This window comes from Polyodon spathula, chromosome 32 (assembly GCF_017654505.1).
Source record: "Polyodon spathula isolate WHYD16114869_AA chromosome 32, ASM1765450v1, whole genome shotgun sequence".
Taxonomy (NCBI): Eukaryota; Metazoa; Chordata; class Actinopteri; order Acipenseriformes; family Polyodontidae; genus Polyodon; species Polyodon spathula.
This window is the reverse complement of record NC_054565.1, coordinates 5,757,815-5,780,119: the sequence shown is the minus strand read 5'-3', so window position 1 is coordinate 5,780,119 and position 22,305 is coordinate 5,757,815. Positions and strand designations below refer to the sequence as shown.

At 39.4% G+C, this 22,305-nt stretch overlaps 1 protein-coding gene across 1 annotated transcript in view; it reads right to left on the bottom strand.

Moving 5' to 3' along the window:
- Window positions 1-950: 950 nt before the first annotated feature.
- The window catches only part of LOC121303271 (chloride intracellular channel protein 4), a 23,247-nt gene continuing 1,892 nt past the window's right edge, over window positions 951-22,305 (bottom strand). The window contains exons 2-6 of the mRNA XM_041233856.1: window positions 10,991-11,100; window positions 7,506-7,631; window positions 6,268-6,374; window positions 3,093-3,274; window positions 951-2,893 (exon numbers count right to left, since the gene is read on the bottom strand). Coding sequence (XP_041089790.1) covers window positions 2,729-2,893; window positions 3,093-3,274; window positions 6,268-6,374; window positions 7,506-7,631; window positions 10,991-11,100 — 690 coding nt within the window. The 3' untranslated portion in view covers window positions 951-2,728. The remainder of the gene's footprint in view (window positions 2,894-3,092; window positions 3,275-6,267; window positions 6,375-7,505; window positions 7,632-10,990; window positions 11,101-22,305) is intronic.

Below are 22,305 nucleotides of genomic sequence, written 5' to 3'. Positions count from 1 at the left end.
CATAAGTTGTCAATATACAATGAAAGATGTAAATCGTACTGCACTAAATGCAACCTGCACATATTAAAACGCAGGTATATTTCATAAGATGTTTCAGGAAACTCTAAGCTGGCTATGCTCAAAACAATATTCTTAAAAATAATTAATCAAATAACAACATTGAGTATATTTTAAAAAAAAAGTTAGTCAACAAACAACATGTTCTTCTTCATACAAGTTCAAATACAAGTCTGAAAGACTTTTACCTATATATATATATTTATATATATATAGATATATATATATATATATATATATATTAACTTCCATACTGGTTGAAAATTGTCAGTTGGTACCATTTTAAGCTCTGCGAGGAACACCACTGTTTTTAATCATTTTTGTGTTTTCGTGTAGATCTACCTAACATCATGGTGAACATAAAATCACAAATTAAATAAAGATATTGGTAAGAATATTAAGTTAAACGTCTTCCTTCGTTTCATGATAAAACCTGCATGCAATAATATCATAAATAACAAAATATATGCTTTTTGAAAACCTGGAAGTGAAATTCTCACAATGTGTTGAATTTTTGAAGATCTTAAAAGATCCATGCATTAGAGACACAACAATAATGAATGAAGTCACCCAGGTATCAGAGTCACATGTTTCAAAGCTGCACTGAAGTTCCTCTGTTGAAAAAGAGAAATCTAAGGAATTTAAATTAAAAATGATAGGGCTTCTTTCTTTTTAATAATACCATTGTCACACTACCTGTGCTCTATTACTCTGTATAATCAGGTGCCACTTCAGTAGTGATTTGTAAAGAGTCTACGTATTTCATTGCTTCTTGGTTTTGAATAATAAGAGCTCTCACTACATGGATTATTGATGATGGTTACCTGTCCGGTATTCAATTAGGAAACTGCTTGCACCTCCGCAAGGCATGTATAAAACAACATCAGACTGAATTCCAAAAGGTACTTTAATTAAAATGCAAGTTTTGATTTTCACAAATACATGAGTGAATTACGGCAAAGCAAACATTTTGCAAATGCAGAACAAGTTACTAGTCGGGTAAATGGAAGAGTAACAGGTGTTTTAAGCAAGATATTCGATATATTGTCATGGCATGGCAGATAACAATATTGTAAAACGTGCTTTGAAGGCAACAGTCATCCCAATTTCAGTCGCTCACATAAATCATTTTGATGAACTTTCAAAGACTTCTGCAAATCTGCAGTTGTATCGCAATTTAGTTTCATTTCAATATGATTGACATGCCGGCCCTAATCTGCATCAAAGTATTACACATACACTGATAGTAATGCAATGATTAATTGAAAACTACTCAAGAAATCAAGCAAACACTGGAGATTGGACACTGTACATGCTTCCTTCAAAAACCCAAAGCATATGGGAAGTATGCTTCCTTCAAATAAACTGAATGGACAGCATCGCAGTACATTGCAAAATGATAACATTTAGAGATAAATATTTACAATTCTTTCACATAAAAAGAATAAAAATGTCATAAAGATTTTTTTTTTTTAAGTTATAAAAAATAAAAAGTCTCCAATTTTGGAAAATGAAGAATACAAATTTGAAGAGACCTGGTAGTGGGTGCCCGGACACCAACTATCAAATCCTTATTAGATAATCATTGCACTACTACTCTGTAAAACCTGTATAAATATATTTAGAGTAATCTGATGCACACATCTTAGTGTCTCAGTGTGTCAACACCTTTTTAAAAGTAAAGAAAACAAAGTCAAACATCAAAATGATATACCTTACATGTTCGAAAACAATACTAAAAACATTCGTGCCACAGAAAGCCATTCAGTTGAAGAGAACTGCACTTCTACAGGTGAAGAAATACTTTACTGCCAGTGTGATGCAACAGAACAAGGTTTCGTTTAACTTCATTTCATTTTTTTAATTGTTAATTGGGTGTCAGAAACACTGGGGAATACATCTATAAGTTGTTGTGGGCCACTAGAGCTGTATTTTCAGCCTCTCCCCTCAATAATTACATTACAATTCAGGACCCTTTTATACATTCTGTTAAGTCTGTCTATAATGTTAACTATATTTTCTAGCTGGTCAGTGCGGCATTTGAACTTCTGCTCAAGCCTGGGGCGTTCTGAAATTATCTCCACTTAATTTGTTTCTGTTTTTTAGCTTTTTCACGTGACAGCTCTCTTCAGTAAGACCTATCTGTCTTGCCCAGATTCTGATACATGGATATAAAAGATCTGCAGTATTGGTTCTGTACCACAAGCTCACACTGCCAAAGCTACCCCTGTTTAATCATTTATTTTAAAGCTGCGTGCAACTTCTCGCTGTCAAAAGGCATGCTGGAGGTCGTACTGCTTTGCTTCAGTAGTCTTCTCCAATTCCAACATTCTTAAAATCACCTCTCCACTCCCGATCTCGTTTGTAACACACTGACTGTATGATCACACTGCTGTGAAGTTACACAGCACGTGAAGACTGGTAATGCTGTGTGATATAACAATGACATTCCTTCAGAATGGGTCACATCGTCCGAACAGCTGGCAGCTCCCATATGACTTCACCATTGCATTGCGCAGGCCCACTCTCTACTGCGCTTTATTTGTGACTGCAGTTAACGGCGAAAGTAATAAATCTAATCATGCAGTTTTCTTGTTGTAAATGAAAAGTCGTAATATGTTGTAAATGAAACGCTTGCTCTGTGAACAGTCCCGTCGTTGCTGAGGGCTGGTTACTTGGTGAGCCGCTTGGCCACGTCTCCGTAGGCGATCTCGATCTCCGTGTCGCTCGGGCAGGTGTTGGTGAACTCCTCTCGGGTGTAGGCATTGGTCAGGTACTTCCAGATCGCAGTCATGTCCGTTGGGATTACAAAGCCGCGGTACTTCTTTGTCACCACCTGCAAGCAAACAGGAACAATTCCACCCCTGTGTCAATTTCTTTTGTATTCTAATTTGATTTTTAAAAGACTCGATATGCAGCGCTTCAGTATTGGCATTCCAATATAGGATTCATCTCAATAGAATATTTGTCTGTGTTTTGTTTTTTAGTTAAAAAAACAAATAAATAAATGAAGACACAGGGTACTGTGTGGTTACCTTGACGATGTGCAGCTTAGGCAGCAGGTTGCAGTCGGCCAGTGTCATCTCATCTCCATCGAGGAACTTGCGGCTGGACACTTTGATATCCTCCATGCTGTTCTCATCAATCTCGTCGGGGAGAGGGGACTGCAGGTAGTCATCCAGCTTCTGCAGGGTCTTCAGTAAACCCCGCTCCAGGGCTGGGAGAGGAGAGGGAGACACCATCAATACAGAGGACTCTGTGACGTGGCACAGCATTGGATCTAGATGTGTACGTGACGGACGCTTGAGCTCGAAGCATGTTCCTTTGGTATTTTAAACCTCTGCAATCAATGTATAAGTAAATACAATAAAGACAAGAAGAAATTTTGGCACTATTTCTGAGTCTGTGTATGAGTGCGGACATCCGAAACGCTACAGTTTAAGAATTACTGTGAGGTAGACGCATCTGATCTGCCTTACTTTAGCAGAGGATTTAATTAAGCGCAAGGTGTGTGGGAATAATTTGAAGCAATAAAGGTCAGCAAGTCGTTGATTATACTAACATTACAGCATGCACAGAATATGAGAAGGACAGAGGTCATAGATCAACACCTGAAGAATGCAATAATGACAGGCCTTCCATAAAAATCTCTTCTCAGACGTCACCACACTACCCAATTCTGCCGAGTGTGTGTGTGTGTGTGTGCGTGCTTGCGTGTGCGTTCGTGCGTGCGTATTCTACAAGTAAGTTTTTGATAAATTACATTACTAATGCTAAGGCTTAAAATAAATAAAAATAAATAAATAATGCACTTTCCCCTAAATTACTAAAAATATTTAATGAAACAAAAAAAAAGCATCTCTCAAACTGTGTCTAAGATATTCTCTTTACAACCCACAATAATGCTCACACAGGCTTTCCCATCTAGACCTAGTGTCCTGAAGTTTTTGCAGATTTTGTATATTCTGCTACCCTGGTATTAGTCGTATATATATATATATATATATATATATATATATATATATATATATTTTATATTTTATTTAATCATGTAACCAAAGAAACTACAAAATGATCTCGCAAAAGTCTACTTGAAGCCATAATAGTATTACAGTATTTCATGTTTTGAAATGTCACACTTCTCAATTTTTGTCAGTTTTTCTTTAATGGAAAACTACAAAGCGGTGTGTAATTCAATATCTTAACATTATTAAGCAGGTTACTTCGACTTTATGAAGCTAAATTAGTTAATTATATCGGGTGTTGCTTTTGGCCATAGCTGTAAATCACAACTAAAATGAAAGAACAAGGTCAAATTGAATTAAAAAATCACTTCAGTCAGCTGGCCAATAGAGGGAGTATTTCACTTACAAAATGCAAACCAAATGCACACAATACAAGTTATGTTTGTTGGTCCAAGTTGTTTGCTAAACACAGCTTTGTGTAATGTGAGAACAGACTCTCTGTGATAAGATATTCTAAGTGTTAAAAGTCCTCAAGGCCTGAGCTAGGAAGTACTGAACATCAGCTTTATCACACACTGCAATATGAAAGTCCCAAAACAATGTCAGCATTGCAGTGTTTTCATATCCCACGAGTAACGCTACTGCTTAGGGTTTAATAATCATTTGAAAAACATAAGCAAGCAATGGAAAAACATTACATGATGTGTGTCACTGAATTCTTTCACGCTTAATTACTATGTCTCCAGTAACCTGGCAAGCTATTATCAGTTCAACGCTCTCTTCTTGTGATGGATATACAGTAACCTCTAAATGTACTATGTTACATATTTAATTCAACATCACAATTAAAATGAACTACATTCTAAAAGTAAAAAACACATCTTGTTTTAAATTATCAAAGATAAAAAATCCAGAACTCCCAAAGAGAGGTATAGTTACAGGGAATTCTCCCTAAAACGAACTCGGATTAGATGATTTACCTGATAGTACGAATTTTCTACCAGGTCCCGGCAAATTTTAGCCGTCACTTATTGTAAATTACTTCTTATAATACAAATTTACATACACGAATTTCCTGTTAGCACTAAATATTTAGGAGCCCTCCCAGGGAAGAAAAATGTGAATAAAACAAAACGCCCTCGTTCGAAACGGAAGTGTAAAGGATATTGGGAAATGTTCTAACTTGCATCCACATTAGCGCTTCTGTACTGTATTTTAGTGCTGTCTGGGGACTACAGACCCTATGATTTAGTGGAATGTATACATTGAGTTTAGTTGTAAAATGTTGTTGATTTAAAACAAAACGCAGTTCAAATATTAGTTTTTTTTTTTTTTAAATGGGGCCACTACAGGCAAAGACACTGTATTGCTGACACCATGATAAGCGTTTGAACGCTGTGAATCCATGTACATTCTCTCTTCTGCCAGACGTGCAAGTGTGTCGGCTCGGACTTGGTCATTCATTGCAACAAAACCACTCGTGCTCTTCGCCACTAAACGCTGTGTGAGAGTTAAATTCAACTCTGGCTAAGGGCGGCCTACAGAAATAAAAGAGCAAAAAACAAACTGAGTGACACTATAGGCCTTCAAGCCCTATTAGCCAGAAGATGAAATCACAGACAAAAGGCCCAGTGTTGGAAATTGCTCTGGCAAACCCAGAAGCTCTAATAAGACTCCAGGGGGTTGCTTAGCAACCAGGATTCTCTTAGCTGCAAGGAGTAATTGAATCCGAGGGCCTACAGGTTGCGTTCCACTGTGACCCCTTTTAGGACAATGAGTTCATCATTTCTGACATAATTCAGCTGTACCATAGAGTTCAAAACTCAAACAGACCTTGATAACCATCATTAGAGCAGCTGCTGGTGTACTGCAAGACAGCAGTTCAGTACGCTGCTAAAAAAAACAAAAGTGGTTTGTGAAAACTCCACAGAGGATTAGAGGATTTGTATGGCTCTGCACAGGGAAGAAAATAACCACAGCTTGTGTGTCTCAGCCCTGCCCCATGCCCGGCTGTATTTATTTCATGGGTTTCCCGGATTACATGCTTTTTCGTGAAATGTACTCATTACCATGTAATATGTAGTGCCCTGTGAAAATTCCCATTTGTGAAAATAGTCTAAATATATGTATGTTTTAGTATAAGTTCAACCCTCTACCCTTAAAAAATGAGCTAAGTGGAACTTTCTTGTGTCTTCCTTGCCCTTATTCTGTGTGGATCACAAGGCTTAGTGACCTCTGGACCTACCTTCATTTGCATCTGGTTTCGAGTTCTTGATGAAGGCAGAAAACTTGGCAAAGATGTCCATCCCAGCAGTGTTGGATTCTGGGTGTCTGGCAGCAAGTTTCATGTACCTAAAAACACATTGCACAAGTCTCTCAGTTAGCAACACCAAGCTATTTAGCATATATATTAAACAAGCAATACTACTAATAAAAAAAAGAGTAATTGCGATTGTTATAAGCCATTTAATTTAACTGTTGACACTATACTGAACTCTGGGTAAAACCAAATGATTACACTTAAAGAAATTCTGACACAGCTCATAGCTAATGGTACTGTGTGCTGAATAATGGTACTGTAAGGCATCAACAGTCGTTTAGTACATATTTTACTGTATGTCGGTGCAAATACTGTGATTGCTAGTTTTGATTTATACTTTATTATATTGCGTAGCAGCAATCATTTCCACCTCAAGTCAAACTGCATGCCTTTACCATGATACTGTATGCAGCAGTACATGTTTACTAGAGATATCTTCAATGGTTTCAGTTAGTGCCTCAGGTTTCTCTGGCCACAGATAAACTCAATCCAGAGTATCAGCAATTATTTACAGCCGGTCCCAAGATACTGTCTGACAGCTACCCCCTGAATAGTGCATCACAGATATCCACGAAGCAAAGGCAACCAAGCATAACTACAGCACCGTTTCCTGCGCTAATATTTGCATGCTCTGCATTCCACAGCTGAGCGGGTCAAGGCAGTGTCAGAGGCTCGAGTGTCTGCGGCAGCCTTCACTAAGCAGTGCGTTCCACACCCGATCCTGCACTGGCTTGGCATGCCGGAGACTGAGGAACAGTGATGCCATTCACAGGACCAAGGTAGGAGCGCCATCCCTTTCTGTATGATGTTTATCTTATTCCTTTAAACCTTTATAATCTAAATAAGGCTCTTTCCTGAAATCATGTTATTCAGTGCCAAATCCTGAACAGACTGGTCATTTCATATCATCTCACCGCATTACAAGGACCATCCTGTGGCTTCTGGCTTTGAAACCACTTAGAACCCAGGAAATGTTGAAATACTTCAAAACGTGCTTTACCCAAAAAGAAGATTTTAGAGATAACTAACTCTATGTTTGCGTTTCTTAACTGTTCGTAGACCACCTTGTTCTTTATCCAAAACGCTCCCCCAGAGTCTTAAAGACCGGATACTCTTTATCATGTTATTTCAGGTATTCATTCCCGCACTTCTTGCTGACTCACTTGGGAGGGCTGAGCACATCTTCCAGAAACTCCTCGATCTTGTTGACGTCTGTCTTCACCTCTCCGTTGAAGGTGATGAATGGAGGATGGGTCCCTGGGGCCAGGTTCTGCAGGTCTGCTGGTTTCCTGCAGCAAAACATAGAAGAAACAAAAGAAAGCTGCAGAAGTACATCCGGGCTACAGAACACAATGCTGGAATCAGGCTAATACTGCACATGTACTCTGGCAGACACCTCTGTGTGAACTAGGTTTAGGGTAACAGTTTGGGTTGGGCCTTTCAGACAACACCATGACAGTTTCAATAGAACAATCAGCACTGCAATTTTAGTGTTTTATTAACTGTGGCACTGAAAAGGTTGAAAACAATCTCTCTCTCTCTCTCTCTCTCTCTCTCTCTCTCTCTCTCTCTCTCTCTCTCTCTCTCTCTCTCTCTCTCTCTCTCTCTCTCTCTCTCTCTCTCTCTCTCTCTCTCTCTCTCTCTCTCTCTCTCTCTCTCTCTCTCTCTCTCTCTCTCTCTCTCTCTCTCTCTCTCTCTCTCTCTCTCTCTCTCTCTCTCTCTCTCTCTCTCTCTCTCTCTCCCTCCCTCTCCCTCCCTCCCTCTCCCTCCTCCAGAGAGACTGACCCTCTCAGCTGGCCTAACCACTGTACTCCTCTCACTGATGCCAGCTGTTTGTGAGCCAGGGGCTGGACTCTGAGCGAAGAGCACTCACAACTTGGAACAATGCAAGCACCAAGCGAGAGAGTTCTAGTACAAATTAGCCAGTACTGTACTGATGCACTGTATACTGTACTAAACCCAACTCAGTCTAGTGTACTTAGTTCCCTCCCTGTCTGCATCCTCTCGGGACTACCATGGGGGGAGCTGGACGAAGGCAGCAGCATGACTGCAGAATGAATGAACTCCCTGCCCTACAGGTGAAAGATTGCAGTGCCAGTTGATTGTTTACAGTGCATAGGGCAGACACTTTATATGGCCTTTCGATTAGCTGAGATGGATTTCAAAATGTGTGTGTGTCTGTGTGTGTAAGTGAGTGAAACCCTGACTAAACCTTAGCATCTAGTGATCCTCTTTTCACTTTCAGTTTTAACAGGACTTCTCCATAAAATATATTTTGCAAGTGTGAATCGTGACAATTCTTTACAAATCAACTGGGGGATTACTCCCCTAGCAATACCACTGCCGGCTACTGGAATAGCTAAGTATTTAAAAACCTTGTACTTATGTTGTTGTGTCAAATCCATGTCATTAAGAGTGCTAGGCAGAAGTTTCAGCGCCAACACTGACAATATTATACAAGTCCTCTGTATTGCTTTTTAAGTACAGCTGTTTTTCATGTAGGGAGTTGATACAAAGGTTTTTGGTTTGGTTTGTTTTTGTATTAAACAATATCAGATTCACAGCCTAATTAAATCAAACTGATACCACTGCGCTTTTACAAGGCAGTGGCATACATCCCCAAATGCTTTACTGTATTTAAGTACAGTATCTTCACACTGTTGAGTGGCACAAAACTGCACAGAGTGCGAACACTGACAGCCACATCAGAGTGTAGCTGAAGCTGAGGTCTGCAGAAGCACAGGAAATGATTTCACAGCTTTGGCATTACTCCCTAATAACCCTTGTTGGTTTTACAAGCTGGGGGAGGGTGAGCAGTGGGGATGGAGATGGGGAAGGAAACTGCATTCCTTTTGAGGAGATGCATTTAATACTTCCAAGGCTATGCTGTGAGCCACAGGATTGTGTGTTACCACTGAGACTGTTTGCTGAAGGAAGCTGGACAAAAAGGAGCTGGGGGAGTGCAGCTGGACCACAGTGTGCAAGAGTGATTTACTACAGAAGTCTGGCGTGAAAATGTTTTCTTTTTATTCTAAGAATGTCGGTAGTTTCCTAAAAGCCATTACAAGAATTGCTTTTTAGTTCCACTACTGGGCCTCCTTAGATCCAGTCGTCTGTCACAAGAATAATAGTGGGTAACTCTGTAAGTTACTATTGAGTTAAGCACTAACTACACTGATCAAATCTGTGACAAGTCAAGGTTTTTGTACTAGCAAAACAGAAGGCTGTCTCTAAACACACTAGATGTGACCTTGAGTTATTTTGTGACTATTATGCTTTGGACTTCCCTTCTTTAAGGTCCTGGATGTTAAAACATTTATATGCTGCTGTGACAGTGTCTTGATATGGAAGGATAACAGGATTTGGAATCCCAGTTGAAAGAGATATTCTCCTTCTCATACATTAGTCCATATCACAGAACAGCTAGACATTCTGTCAAAAGTAGCAATCTTGCTTAAAGCATTTCCTTTTCAAACTTTTTTATTGTATCCTTAATGTATTCCTGTATTGTATTGCATCTGAACCAACATGCTCTCTATAGACATGCATTCCTGTAAGGCAGCCTCTATATTTATTGTCTACAAATCCTTAAATAAAATATAATTTACCTGTGCCTCCCATATCGAGTGTCGACCCGCTAGTGAGAGACAAGGATAGAGTTCCCACTTAAAACCCTACACCTGACATGTTAAAGTAAATAATTGAATAAGTTCCCATCACTTCATTCAAAGCTAACTCGTGATTGAATTAAAGAGGGTTTCCAAGAGCAGCCATATACATTGCACCTGGTCCAAAATCTGGTAGAAATATATTCTATATGAAGTATCAGTGTTCCACAATCATTTTCAATTCTACACTACAATCTGTGTCTGTGTGCTGTACAGCAGTCTTTCTGTTTAGTTTGTGCATTTTAATTTTGTTTTCTTTGAGAACGTAGACCTGCTGACCAGTTTTTATGTGGCAGTTGCAAACTTTTTTTGGAATCCTAGTAAACCACTGAACATCAGTTTTATTTGTGTTGCTTTGTTTTGACTGGAGGAGCCTACCAACACAGACACTGCATATGGAAAGTGAGAAGAAAGGAGCTTCTGTGTGTTCAGGGAGGGTCAGAGTGGATGACTATAGCTGTGGGGTGTTCCATATGATTAGCAATGAGTGTGTGTTGTAAACCCTTAATTACCCTGGGCTGTAGGAAATAAACACCATCAACTGTCCTGTATGCTCACTAAAACTAACAGATATGCTGTGGCTCCCTGACACTTCGAAGGAAAACTCTGTACAGATCACTGTTCTAGTGCAGTTAGCCCTGTTTGCTGCAGTTTTTGCAGCTGGCAGTATGAACCCAACACCTTCTGCCCCTTTCTGAGTTTTAACCAATCTGGACTGTTATCTGTGTGATAAGCATAACAATTATTTTTTCCTTAATGCATTTGTACCACAGGCTTCCACTCACATTAAAGGGGAGGTGCTTTTAGCCACAGAATTCACTTCCTCTACACCCCTAATACAGGCTATCAGAGCTTGTTCTGAAGGATCTTTTATAAACTACAGGTAGTTGAAAGAAAGTTCTTGGAGTCAACCTCCCTTAAGTGGTGCCTTCAGCACTGCACTATACTCACCATACTGTACATGTAAAAATGCCTCTTACCTCTTGAGGTCCACTGTAGTGACGTTAAAGACCACTCCCTTCAGCCACAAAATCATGAAAAGTCTTTGTGAGAAGGGGCAGTTTCCAATGCTTTCTCCATCGCTACCAGCCTGCAAAGGAAAATATTGCACAGTTACACTTTGATATACAATATTAACTTCACGGTTTCTCTCTGAGACTCGCAGAACTATAGAGCAGTGCATACAGTTATCACTGCGTAAAGCACACAACAGGACAAACTAACGCATGCAATACCGATGCTAACATTACAAAACCTGCCCCTTTATTATTTCTTGATATATATATATTTTTTTTTTTTTACTACACTCGAGCATTCACAGACGTCTCTCAATTCCAATATCTTTACTCTCTGAATCTGTCTGGCAGAATCTGTCTGGCAGCCTTATGTTGAAACTCCCTGAAGCATCTTTATATCGTTTAATATTCACAGCAATACCCTGCAAGATCTTAATGATTCCCTGGCATGTTCACTGCGGGCTGTAGTGCATTATCGTGATTAAAACTCAAGCAGACCCAAAATACCACGGTGTACCAAATAACAAATACAGCACAGCCGTCCTTGTAGGGTAGCTCATAACATAAAATGTTACAGTGAGTGCATCTTCTTTTTGTCTTGGCAATAAACTGTACTCTTCACCCCTGCTGACTGATTTTAAAACCGGGCCTCTACACAACCAAAGAAATGACTTCATCTTAGAAAACGATGTATAATTTATTATTAGATTTTTCTTTACAGTTGCTCAGTTTCATTTCCTGCTAACAAGACATCAGTGTGGTATATTGTGAAGAAACGCACGTGTGGGAACTACAAAATGTTATGAAGTTTATATCGAGACAAAGTAGAGAAATCATTATAACTCATATAGCAGGCTATAAGTACGGCTTTAAAAAAAAAAAAAAAGACAACACACCTCAATATTGTGAACTTAAATGTTAACTTCATGCCACTGTAACAGACTGGAATACTATAATTGGAATTAATCTTAAAAGTGGATTCATTTTAATTAAAGAGTTCAACATAATTCAGTGGTTGCTGGAATTGCAAAGAGAAGGTAAAAGCCATGCATGTGATCAGTCTCGGTCCCAGGGTACTTTAGCATTAGTTGGCTGTGCCCTCACCTATGTACTTTTGAAGCTGTTCTTTGTTGCCCTTTCATGTTTCATCCCTTGTAACACTATTCACCTTGAGGTACTGCTGTTGAATAAGGGCTTCAAATCCTTGTGGCTCTGTGTGTGTGTGTGTGTGTGTGTGTGTGCGTGCGTGCGTGCGTGTGTGTGTGTGGTGTGTGCGTGCGCGTGCGTGCGTGCGTGTGTGTGTGTTTACATTACCAAATAAAGTGTACACCAAGCCTTAGAGATACAGCAAGATCAAAGGACATGACAATAAGGACATGAGCTACCGGACAGTAACCCCAGACTTTAACCTTTCACTGGATTGGAGTGCCTCCTGGGTGAATGACTGAGGTATATGTGAAGTGTTTTAAAAACAGTTAGTTACATAGTAACACATGTATAAGCATATACACTCATGGAAATATCAGCTCTACAGATGTTTCTGTAATAACAGTACCGGTATAACAAAAACACCTTTTGCAAAGATTAAATGAATACTAAGATCTATGAAAGACTATTTTAGGGTCTAAAGCTGAGGGAACATGAAACCACTGTGTGGCTTGTAACTTGGTTTTAGGAGACTAGGTTTTAGGCCACTGCGTGGCACGTCAGGGGAGACTTGAGGTTTGATAAAGCAAAGTTGCCTCAAACTAGGTCTCCCAGTCTCCTGGAAGCAGGTTTCAAGCCACTGTTCCTGAAAAAGGGGCTTTGTGTTCACTCAGCTTTAACAATTTTCACAGGCTGAGTGTTAGGAATCATTTTGATACTGTTAAGTTTTTTAAATGGCTTCAGCATTATTACAGCTCGAAGAGGCAGCTGTAGCCCTACTGGGAATTAACAACAGAACAACAAAAACGGAAATTGGAAATGTTCACTCCGTTACAATCCAATTGCCATTCCCATGGCAATGTGCGCAGCAGATATGTATTCCATAGGGTCTTCGAATTACTAATACATAGCATTTCAAATGCCCCAGGAAAATGTGTTTTAAATTAGCTTTAACGAAACATACCAAATCTTTATTGCGGGAAGCCAGAGGGCATAGGTTAGCAAGCATCACTTGAAAGATCCCACGCAATCGCAACAGGGTTATTTATTTTATTTAAAAGAAGAAAAAAAAGTCATGTTATTTATTGATTCATTAAATCCATTATTCAAGTACTATTAAAAACAGTGAACCCTGTTCTGCTTACTGAGCTTGAAGATGTAGGCCTAATCTCTATTGTAAAACAGCTTAAAAATAAATAACTGATACAAAAAAAAAGTTATTTGTTTTCATAAATAGGGATGTGATTTCAAAGGCCTGACAATTCTCCATAGAGGAATGAGGAATGATTTTAGTGGTCTAAACCACAGAGAACAGTAACTGGACTGCTATGTGTTGAAGTCATTCTTGCTGGTTTTCCTCTCATGCCCTGTATGTTTTAGTCATTCTTTAGTGATTTTCTCTCAAAACTGACCCGTTTTTATTTACCACACTTGTGTCTGAGTAGCCCGTAGCAACCCGTAACCACAGTTTCATACCTATGTAATTTCCTCATAATTCCTTATTTTTAGAACAGCAACGCATCTGATGGCGCATCTGCGATGAGTAATTGTTCTCATTATTTTATGTTTTTAACAAGCCCACTTCCGAAATATGATGCTAAAAAAAATAAGAATTGTCAAAGACACTTTTGCTGGAGGAAAACACAACCATTCCCCAGTGACTGGTGACAGCCTCTAATTCCTGTGTTGCTGGTGGAATTCATGTATGGTCTCCAGAGCATCTCGGAGGAGACATTAATCAGTTTTGGATATGTGAGCTATTCCCAACTGATTATCTATCAAATTCTACAAGATCTGTGGTCTTGACTGACAAGCAGCTTTGCCATGAAATTTGCTTCAAGTTGCGGGCATTTCCAATTTTTTGACCAACCCCAGGTATACCCACAGTGTCAAATTCTCGGTATAGTTACTGTGGCATAAGCATGCAGCAGGTGTTAATTTCAGAAAGGAGTTGTGTGCTTTAGTGTTTTTTAATCATACGACTTTAAATCTGCCTGTGGTAAGTCACTCTCCCTTCTCAATAATTAGTGCTAATAACAGCCATTTGGTTATTCCTTCCTTTGGGAATAACTTTCGAATGCAGGCTGGGGAGCCTGTAACTGCTGTTTCCTTCCTTTCCATTCCTTTCAGACACAGACCCAGAAAACAGGCAGGCATGTGGACTGACAAGCTGACCCCATTAGCATTTTGAGCTGCAGACTCCCCCCTCCCTTTCGTGGGCCTCTCTGCAAAGATACGAGATGCAAAACTATTTAAAAAATGTCCTGTATGCAATGCCAAGGATCCTTGTGTTAAGTTTATTGGGATACACTCTGTACCGTATTTCCAAACACTTTCGTGAGATAGTTCTTATCTTTATTATTATTCTTTTTAGTTTTTGTCTTCATTGCAAATGTACTGCTGAGGTTTAATGGTGTGGAATTAACTGGCAAACTTCTATGTGACTGGCATGTTGGGGTTGATACCTCACAATGCATCTGTATTACACAGCCATGTTTTAAAGCAGGACAAATTGACAAATGACAGAGTTCCAGATTAATAACTGCGTTCAATACAATACAATCTGAATGAACTGCTCCCCACAGGGCCTGGATGTGTGTGGAAGCTGCTAAAGGTACCCCTGCCATTCACTTGCTGTGGTTAAGCTGGTAGAGGCTGGCATCACATATACTGGGTGTATGTCTGTATGAAATCTTATGATTCTTTTAAGTTAGTAACAGCTTGAGATAAAAATCAGAATACACCTTCACAATGGCCAGGGAATGAAACACATGCAATCGCAGAAAGGGATCTTTGCAGCCACCGAAAAAACAGCTAGAAAAATGAAACTGAAATTATTTTCTAAATATAGAGGCTAAAACCAGCTGCAGAAAATATTATCTCCTGCCACCACTGACTGTGTTTTTTTTTTAATTTTTTTTATAGATTAGCCGATCTAAAGAACACAAGTGATTGTTGTTTCAGGACATTAAAAATGCACTTATAATTCACTTTGTTACAGTTACAGAATGCTTTGTATTTCAATCATCATCATTATGTTGTTAGGTTTGAAATGCTGCTGAATGTAGTTTTGTTTACAGCACTAAATATAGGACCTTTACGGACATGTATCCTTATCTAGCATGACTAATACTAAACAAGGGGTTTGGTGCATAGTTTAGGTTTGGGGTGGGGATGGGCTGAAGCCGAGATGGATGGACAATAGAATGTGAAATGCTTAAGCAAATAATCAGTGTCAAAAGTCACTTTGCTATTTCTAGCTTTCAACTTGGATTTGTCACTAACTTGTTACCTCCCCAGCCCGGGGAGGAGAAAATGACATGCTTCTTAAGATCTCATAAGCTGTAAATGATTGGAACAATAGGACCTTACTACACAGAGGCTGTACTGCACAGAGTGAGCCAAGCGTCTTTAATGGTTTAAAAGACCTCTCCAGACCACCCACTGAAATGCATGCTCTGTGCTGTGACTCTGCTTTCCTCTACACGTTAAAGCTTCATGACCTAAATTGTGCAAATAACCAGAAAACGTGCCATTCGCAATATTCTCTTCACTTCACTCCACATTATACAGGAGTGCATCTTTCATCAATAATTCAAAACAAGCGCTTGCAAAGGTTGAGGCACATGTGTTTCTACTGAACTCTCCCAGCGTCCATGAGACCTTTGTGTACAGAAAATCAATAGGGGCTGCCTCATTTAATTTAAGTGCTAGTGCAATCATTTTCTTTATATATATATATATATATATATATATATATATATATATATATATATATATATATATATATATATATAGTCAGCATTCTTAAAGATGGAAAACCGGTACAATCCCTAAAGAAGTGTAGTGCGGTATAGTAAACGTATAGTAAAGCACAGAGATAATATTGCATGGTCAGTATTGGTCAGTACATTTTACAATACAAGCACATCATGGTAAACCTGCAAAACTACAGTGTCGCTTTACAGTGGAACATTTTTCAATGGGATTTTTTTTTTGTTCCGGTCGTAGGGCGTAGTACAAAAATGCATGATACAGTAAAATAAATACAGCGCGAGGAGTCTGGAAACGGCAGTGTTTCTCTCCCCTCCTTTCAGAAGAAAAACACACCCAGGCTAGCTGGCAGTTGCCATAACACTGAGTAATCTCAGGTCCAGACTGATGACTCAACAGCCCAGCTCCACAGCTCCTGGTTTTGACAGTCACAGCCTGTGTTCGTTTCTCTCTATTTCTCTCTCCAGCTGCTCTGGTCTGAGATGATATCACTGAACTGCTGGCATTTCCAAGGTCATGTATACAGTAATTCTTTACATGGCTGCAGTAACACAAAAACACTGCACTGTGGCCCCATTGCCCCCACTACACTACAGCTTTCAAAATTGCTACTTTCATTGTTTTATATATATTTAAACTGGATTCTAAATGGATGCCAGAATGATTCATTTGGTATTCAAAATGCATTCCCAGAAACTGGCTTGAGTTGAATGTTAAATTGAATCCTGCGTCAACTCCATATAAAGACCAGCTCACCATTCAGATCACTGTAATTCTCCAGCAACCTGTTGGTGGTTGTCCAGTGTATCATGCAAAATAATTCACTTTTAGCCTGCTGAAATCAATTGCTGCTTGCCTCAGTGTATTGTATTGGAATTTCACACAGCCTCACACGCCCAGTGTTACAAAACAATCCCCTTTATTATAGAAGAGGTGGTTTCTCTTTATAGTCCACAAGCAGAAGTGATGAACAGACTGTTATTTCACCCAGTCTGGGCAAAGTGTAATGCTAGCAATGCTGCAAGTGCTGGCCAGGGTTATTCATTACTTAGTGGAAAGACCATGCCATGAAGAAAGGCTTGTGATCACACTGAGGTCCAATCAATTGTTCAAAACCATGGCAGATCTAAATAACACCACCATTTTATTATTAATAAGAAATAAGAAAACACAACAGTACACTAAAGAACCTCTCACACACACTACACTGTTAGAGATGCTGGTTTTCTCAATGCCCCCACATTTTAATTAGCCCACTGTATCTGTACGGTAATGCAACACAAGGGCGTCCTGTCATTGGATGGCCAATATTTGCTCTGTCTATATCAACAAACACTTTGAATATAACATGCAGTGAAGGCTGCAGTGCAGTATGACGCTTGCACTACAATCATTCTTTAACTTCCTTATATAATCATATTGTTGCTTTGGTTTAACAGCTCTAGAAATTGCTGGCTTTGAGCTATTAAACTATTTTTCATAGCTACAGTACTGGCCTGGCATGCCTTTATAAGGTAGGAAAAATAGTCCAAGGCCACATAAAAGAACAAGTACATGAATGAGATTCCCCTTGCCAAATCATTGTTACATTTAGTTCAGTTGTGTTCCTAAACAGCGCATTGAGTTCTATTTTTACGCTGCCCATATTTTTTTATACTGGACTGATATTTGGGATTAAGTTCACTATAATAAAACTGGCCGTTTGAGATCTGAATAATTCTCTTGATAAAGACCACTCATTCATTAGTCAGGAAAATCATGTGAAACTGGCCCCTTTCAAATCTGCTGGCCTCACCTACTCTCTCTATATAGTTATATAATAAGGGAAATGTAAAGAATCACTTATTGATATGATACAAATATCATTTGACTCAGCTACTCTTTCTCCTTTCAAAAACGTTAAAGACTGGACTGGTTCTTTATCACTGGACTGCTGGATCAGAACTCCAAGGTCAAGCTGCAATTAATCAGAGCGCTAAAGCCCACTCTTATCCCCTATCTTATATTCACATCACAGCAGGTACAGTAGTCACTAACCTGGCTTCCAGCAGCAAACCACTACACTAATTCCTTTTTTTTTTTTTGTTTGTTTTAAACACAGCCATTGCTAATCACCGGGATGCTGTTCTTGTTACAGAAATTCCCAGCAGGGTGAAGGGGTCAGCAAAAAACACGAAATCAAAAACAGAATCAAACATAAAGGCATGCATTTCACGGGCTGCTATTCCGTTCGGAAAATCCGCACACTGCACAAAACGAACGGGAGGAAGAATCTTTGCCATGCAAGCTATTTAAACACAAATACCTGCCAGACCCATCCCACATACTCCACTCAGCATTCCCTCCATCAACACTCCAGATAGTCATTCATTCACACTGTTTTATGTTCTAATTTCAGTGGACTATGCGATCGCTACTGCAACCTGTAAAAATCACCATTTAATGGAATTATTCAATTACTGATAGCGAAACTATTTATACAACAAAGCAGGCTGTTACCCCCCCGCCCCCCCCCCGGACAGACAGAAATATTATTCTTATCAGGAGAATAGCCAAGCAAGGTTGCACTCCATGTACGGAGCACATTCTTGACTAGAATTATATTCACTGTTGAAGCTTGGTATCATAGCTGTAACAGGTGTTGAGATGAATGCAAATGAGCTTGCTGCTGGAGTAGAGTGAGCAAGCCTAGGGTCTGACCCTTGTATTTCAGACTATAAAGAACAGGGCTGATGGAAGCAGTGTATATGCAATGGGCACTGTATATTACATTTCAAAGGCTATATAACCTTTTTCATTAAGCAAAACAATGGCTTAGTTGACAGATTAGCTTTATCTCTTCATGAGTGATGAAGCAGTTGATTTACTTCAAAGTCCTGGGCAAAGGGAATAAAAATGAAATCCACACAAGTTAAAAGGGAATGCTTAGCCTGTCTTTAATATCTGCACTGTGGTTAATCTTCACACACACAGCACAATTGAGAAATCATTTACTGTGCTCTCTATTTTTCTGTTGGTGCCTCTCTGGCTTCACTGTGCAACATTACCATAGTAACCAGAAACCTTTGACCTGCTATTTGCTGACTCATCTTCACTCCCATGTGATGTGTGGTCAGCCCAGGTGTGAGGTCATTGTCTACTGAAAAGTGTCACTCAGGCACATGAAGTGTGACAAAGGCAAGTGCCACTGAATGGAAATCAATGGAAGGCCAATGATCCCTTTGTAAAAAAATAAAAATAAAAATAAATACAGTTTTATTTTCATCTCAATGAAAGTGGCACCAGTGATAACATTGCTCACGATACTAAGAAGTTAGCAAATCAATTGTTCAACTGTCATTGTATATGAAAAGGTACAATATGCTTTTAGCAGTCATAGCAGTTTCTTATACATAAAATAACTATTTTCAGAATGGCAGGGTAGGTCAGTTAAATATATCTGCCAATGAGTTAATTCTTTAAACTATTAATAAAAAAACATTTGCACACACCCATTTGCACAATACTGCGAGTGCCAAGTCAAACCAGCTAGCTCAGAACACACAAATCCCATGCAGGTCGTCCAACACATGGCATTCACTCATGCTGTCAGTATGCAGGCTGCTAGAATGTACTCCACAGTAATTGACCGCCAAGTCAAAGCTTAGACTCTCCTAAACTCTCCAGCTCTCACTCGATACCATTTATGGTGCTTTAATGTAATAAAAAAAGTTTAAAAAAAGTTTAAGTCATTTCCTTTCACTCACACAAAAGGTAATCCACATGTAATTCTTTGTTTTTCAAAGCCATTTCAGGAACTAATTGCCTAATTTACATTAAACCGTGTTGATAATACATAACTCCCCGTGCAGTACCATGGGGCTGGACATGTGCCAAACCCACCACTCCTTAGAGGAGAGAGTGCAAGGCAGAAGAATACATCAGAAAGCGTAAATGAATTTGAAGTTCAGAAGATGGCATTACTGTGCTGTATCGCTGTTTTAAACATTTGAAAGGAAAGCTTTTCTTGGCAGTTGTGTTACTCTCTAGTGACAGAGTTCTTTCGATCTCACTTATTAAATGGAAGCCGACTTTAGTAAAAGGGACGTCGTTCAGCCATGAGGGCACAGAAAAATGTTCCTGTGATGCATCCACTTGTAGAAGTTCAATAAATATGGGTGTGATGTTATTATAATTCTTTGCTTTGTTACGCAGGTCAAGGAATGACTGACATTTTGATTCTTCAAGGAGCTTATCTATTCCACAAGGCTGCAGTGTGCTTGTGAAATGAGACTGGTAGACAGACCTTCTCCTTTGATGACTGTACCTTTGCTGGAGACACTAAGATATTTTTCTTGCTGCTTGGCCCTGTCTTGACGTCCTTCGCTGAACAGAACTTTTTAATCTTATCAAGCCGTAAACAAGGCCTGGTGCAAAACCGTCTCGAGTGCAAGAATTCTCCGCCCCATTATCCCAGGTGTCAAATGTCAATGGGAGTTTATCTTTATAGGTCTAGCAATAGTTGTAGCATTTAACCAGTGCTGACATGCACATATATGGGACTGATTATTCTAGTTGCAAAAACGACCAGGTCTCATTCTGAAATCTATTGAGCATTTTATTCAAATCCAACAACAGAATAGCCAGGGGGATGACTGTGAGAACCAGAGCTAGACCTAAGGAAAGTAATTCTGAGAATCCAGCTGTTCACTTAGGTTTAAACATGCTTTGTTTAACACACAATGCATCTTTTATATAAAACAGAATAAAGTTCAGTGTTTATTTCAAACAACCCACAGACCCATGGAAAAACGATAGTACTCCATGAACATTCAGGATGTATGTAAATACTCTACAGCACTCATCTTTCTTCTATGAGTACCCAGTCAAGAGGCACCAAAATGAATTACCTCCTTAGCTGTGATCAATAAGCCCAAGCTGCTGCGAAGGGCTTTCTTTTATTTTTACTGTAAAATCAAATGTGTTTAGGAAAACAAATTCCGCTGCAGATTTGCCACCTTGAACAAAGGGGCGGTAATCATTAAGGAGTGGGCACGTATCACTCCAGGAAAACTGAAACCCTTTCCAGACCTGCCTCGCCAAATCAAAAACCTTCTGGCTGGGCGTTCCCACGCCTAGCTGATAGCGTTATGGTAGGTGTTAAGTTTATTACTGTTGCACTAAAATGTATGCATCCAGATTTCGTTCTATTCTCTGCAAACACTCAAGATTACAGCAGCAAGCAACACTTAATCTTCACAATCAGCACCTAGTGTGTATTCTACAGGTACCGCCTTTAACAAATTATCAAACAGCACAATGCTATCAGTTTTCTCCAGCACTGGCTATGTGTGTTTGAATCTCACTAGCTCTGAACCTCGCAAGGTAATATTGCATTTCGTCACCACAAGGCTCTGTTTAAACGATCCCGGTTGAACAATGAAAGACTACTCCTGGTTATCAATAATGGATGTGTACATGCTGGCAGCCACCACTAAGCCTATTGTGAGCCTGATCTCCCACTGTCTTTTATCAGCTCTGCAGAATCCCCCACACACACATACACATGTCTCTTTAAATATTTGCTTGTGGTAACACAGAAACCCCAGGGAAGACAGCTGTGTAGGTTTGGGAGAGATACCGTTATCTATGTGGAAAAGGGACAATTAAGAAAGGAAGGGTCATTTATTGGCATTCAAGATGTAGTTCAGCGGTCAGCAACCTGTTCGTCTGCCTATATTGATATGATTGGAATGGAACGGCGTCATCGCTGCAAGCATTTGCACTGTGTGTGTGTGTGTGTGTGTGTGCTTCCGTTATCAGTGTGAAACATGCTTGTAAATAAATAAACATGCACTTAACTAACCAAAATGAATTCATGTCTAGGGGGAATATGGGTTTAATTCTCATCAAAGTGAATGTAATGATCAGCCATTAAATCAGAAGTTATTATTGGGCAAGGTTATTTGGTATGTTAATGGAGCTACTCACAACCCATATTAATTTTTAAGCCTTTCAAAATGTTTTTTTTAGTTCATTATCAAGGATCCTTTTTGCTATAGACTGCAATGTAGTACCACTGCTTTCCAAAACTGCATGTATCTGGTACAGCAGATGATTATGAAAAGAAACTGTCCTTCTGCATGTTCCACTGGGGGCACAGTGTGTTTAAACACTGACCCGATCCTCCTTCAGCACACACCTGCAACACAACTGGGATCAACCGCGTGCTTTTGATGGTGGAAGGAAGTGGTAATTTGGATTAGAATGCTTTTGCAGAGCGAGCTGAAGAATGCAAACGCACTTTCTATGCCAGGGTTGTTGTTTTCAGGGATCGAAATTTCCAGAATCACCCAGGAGAAGTTTAAAACCCCTGACAT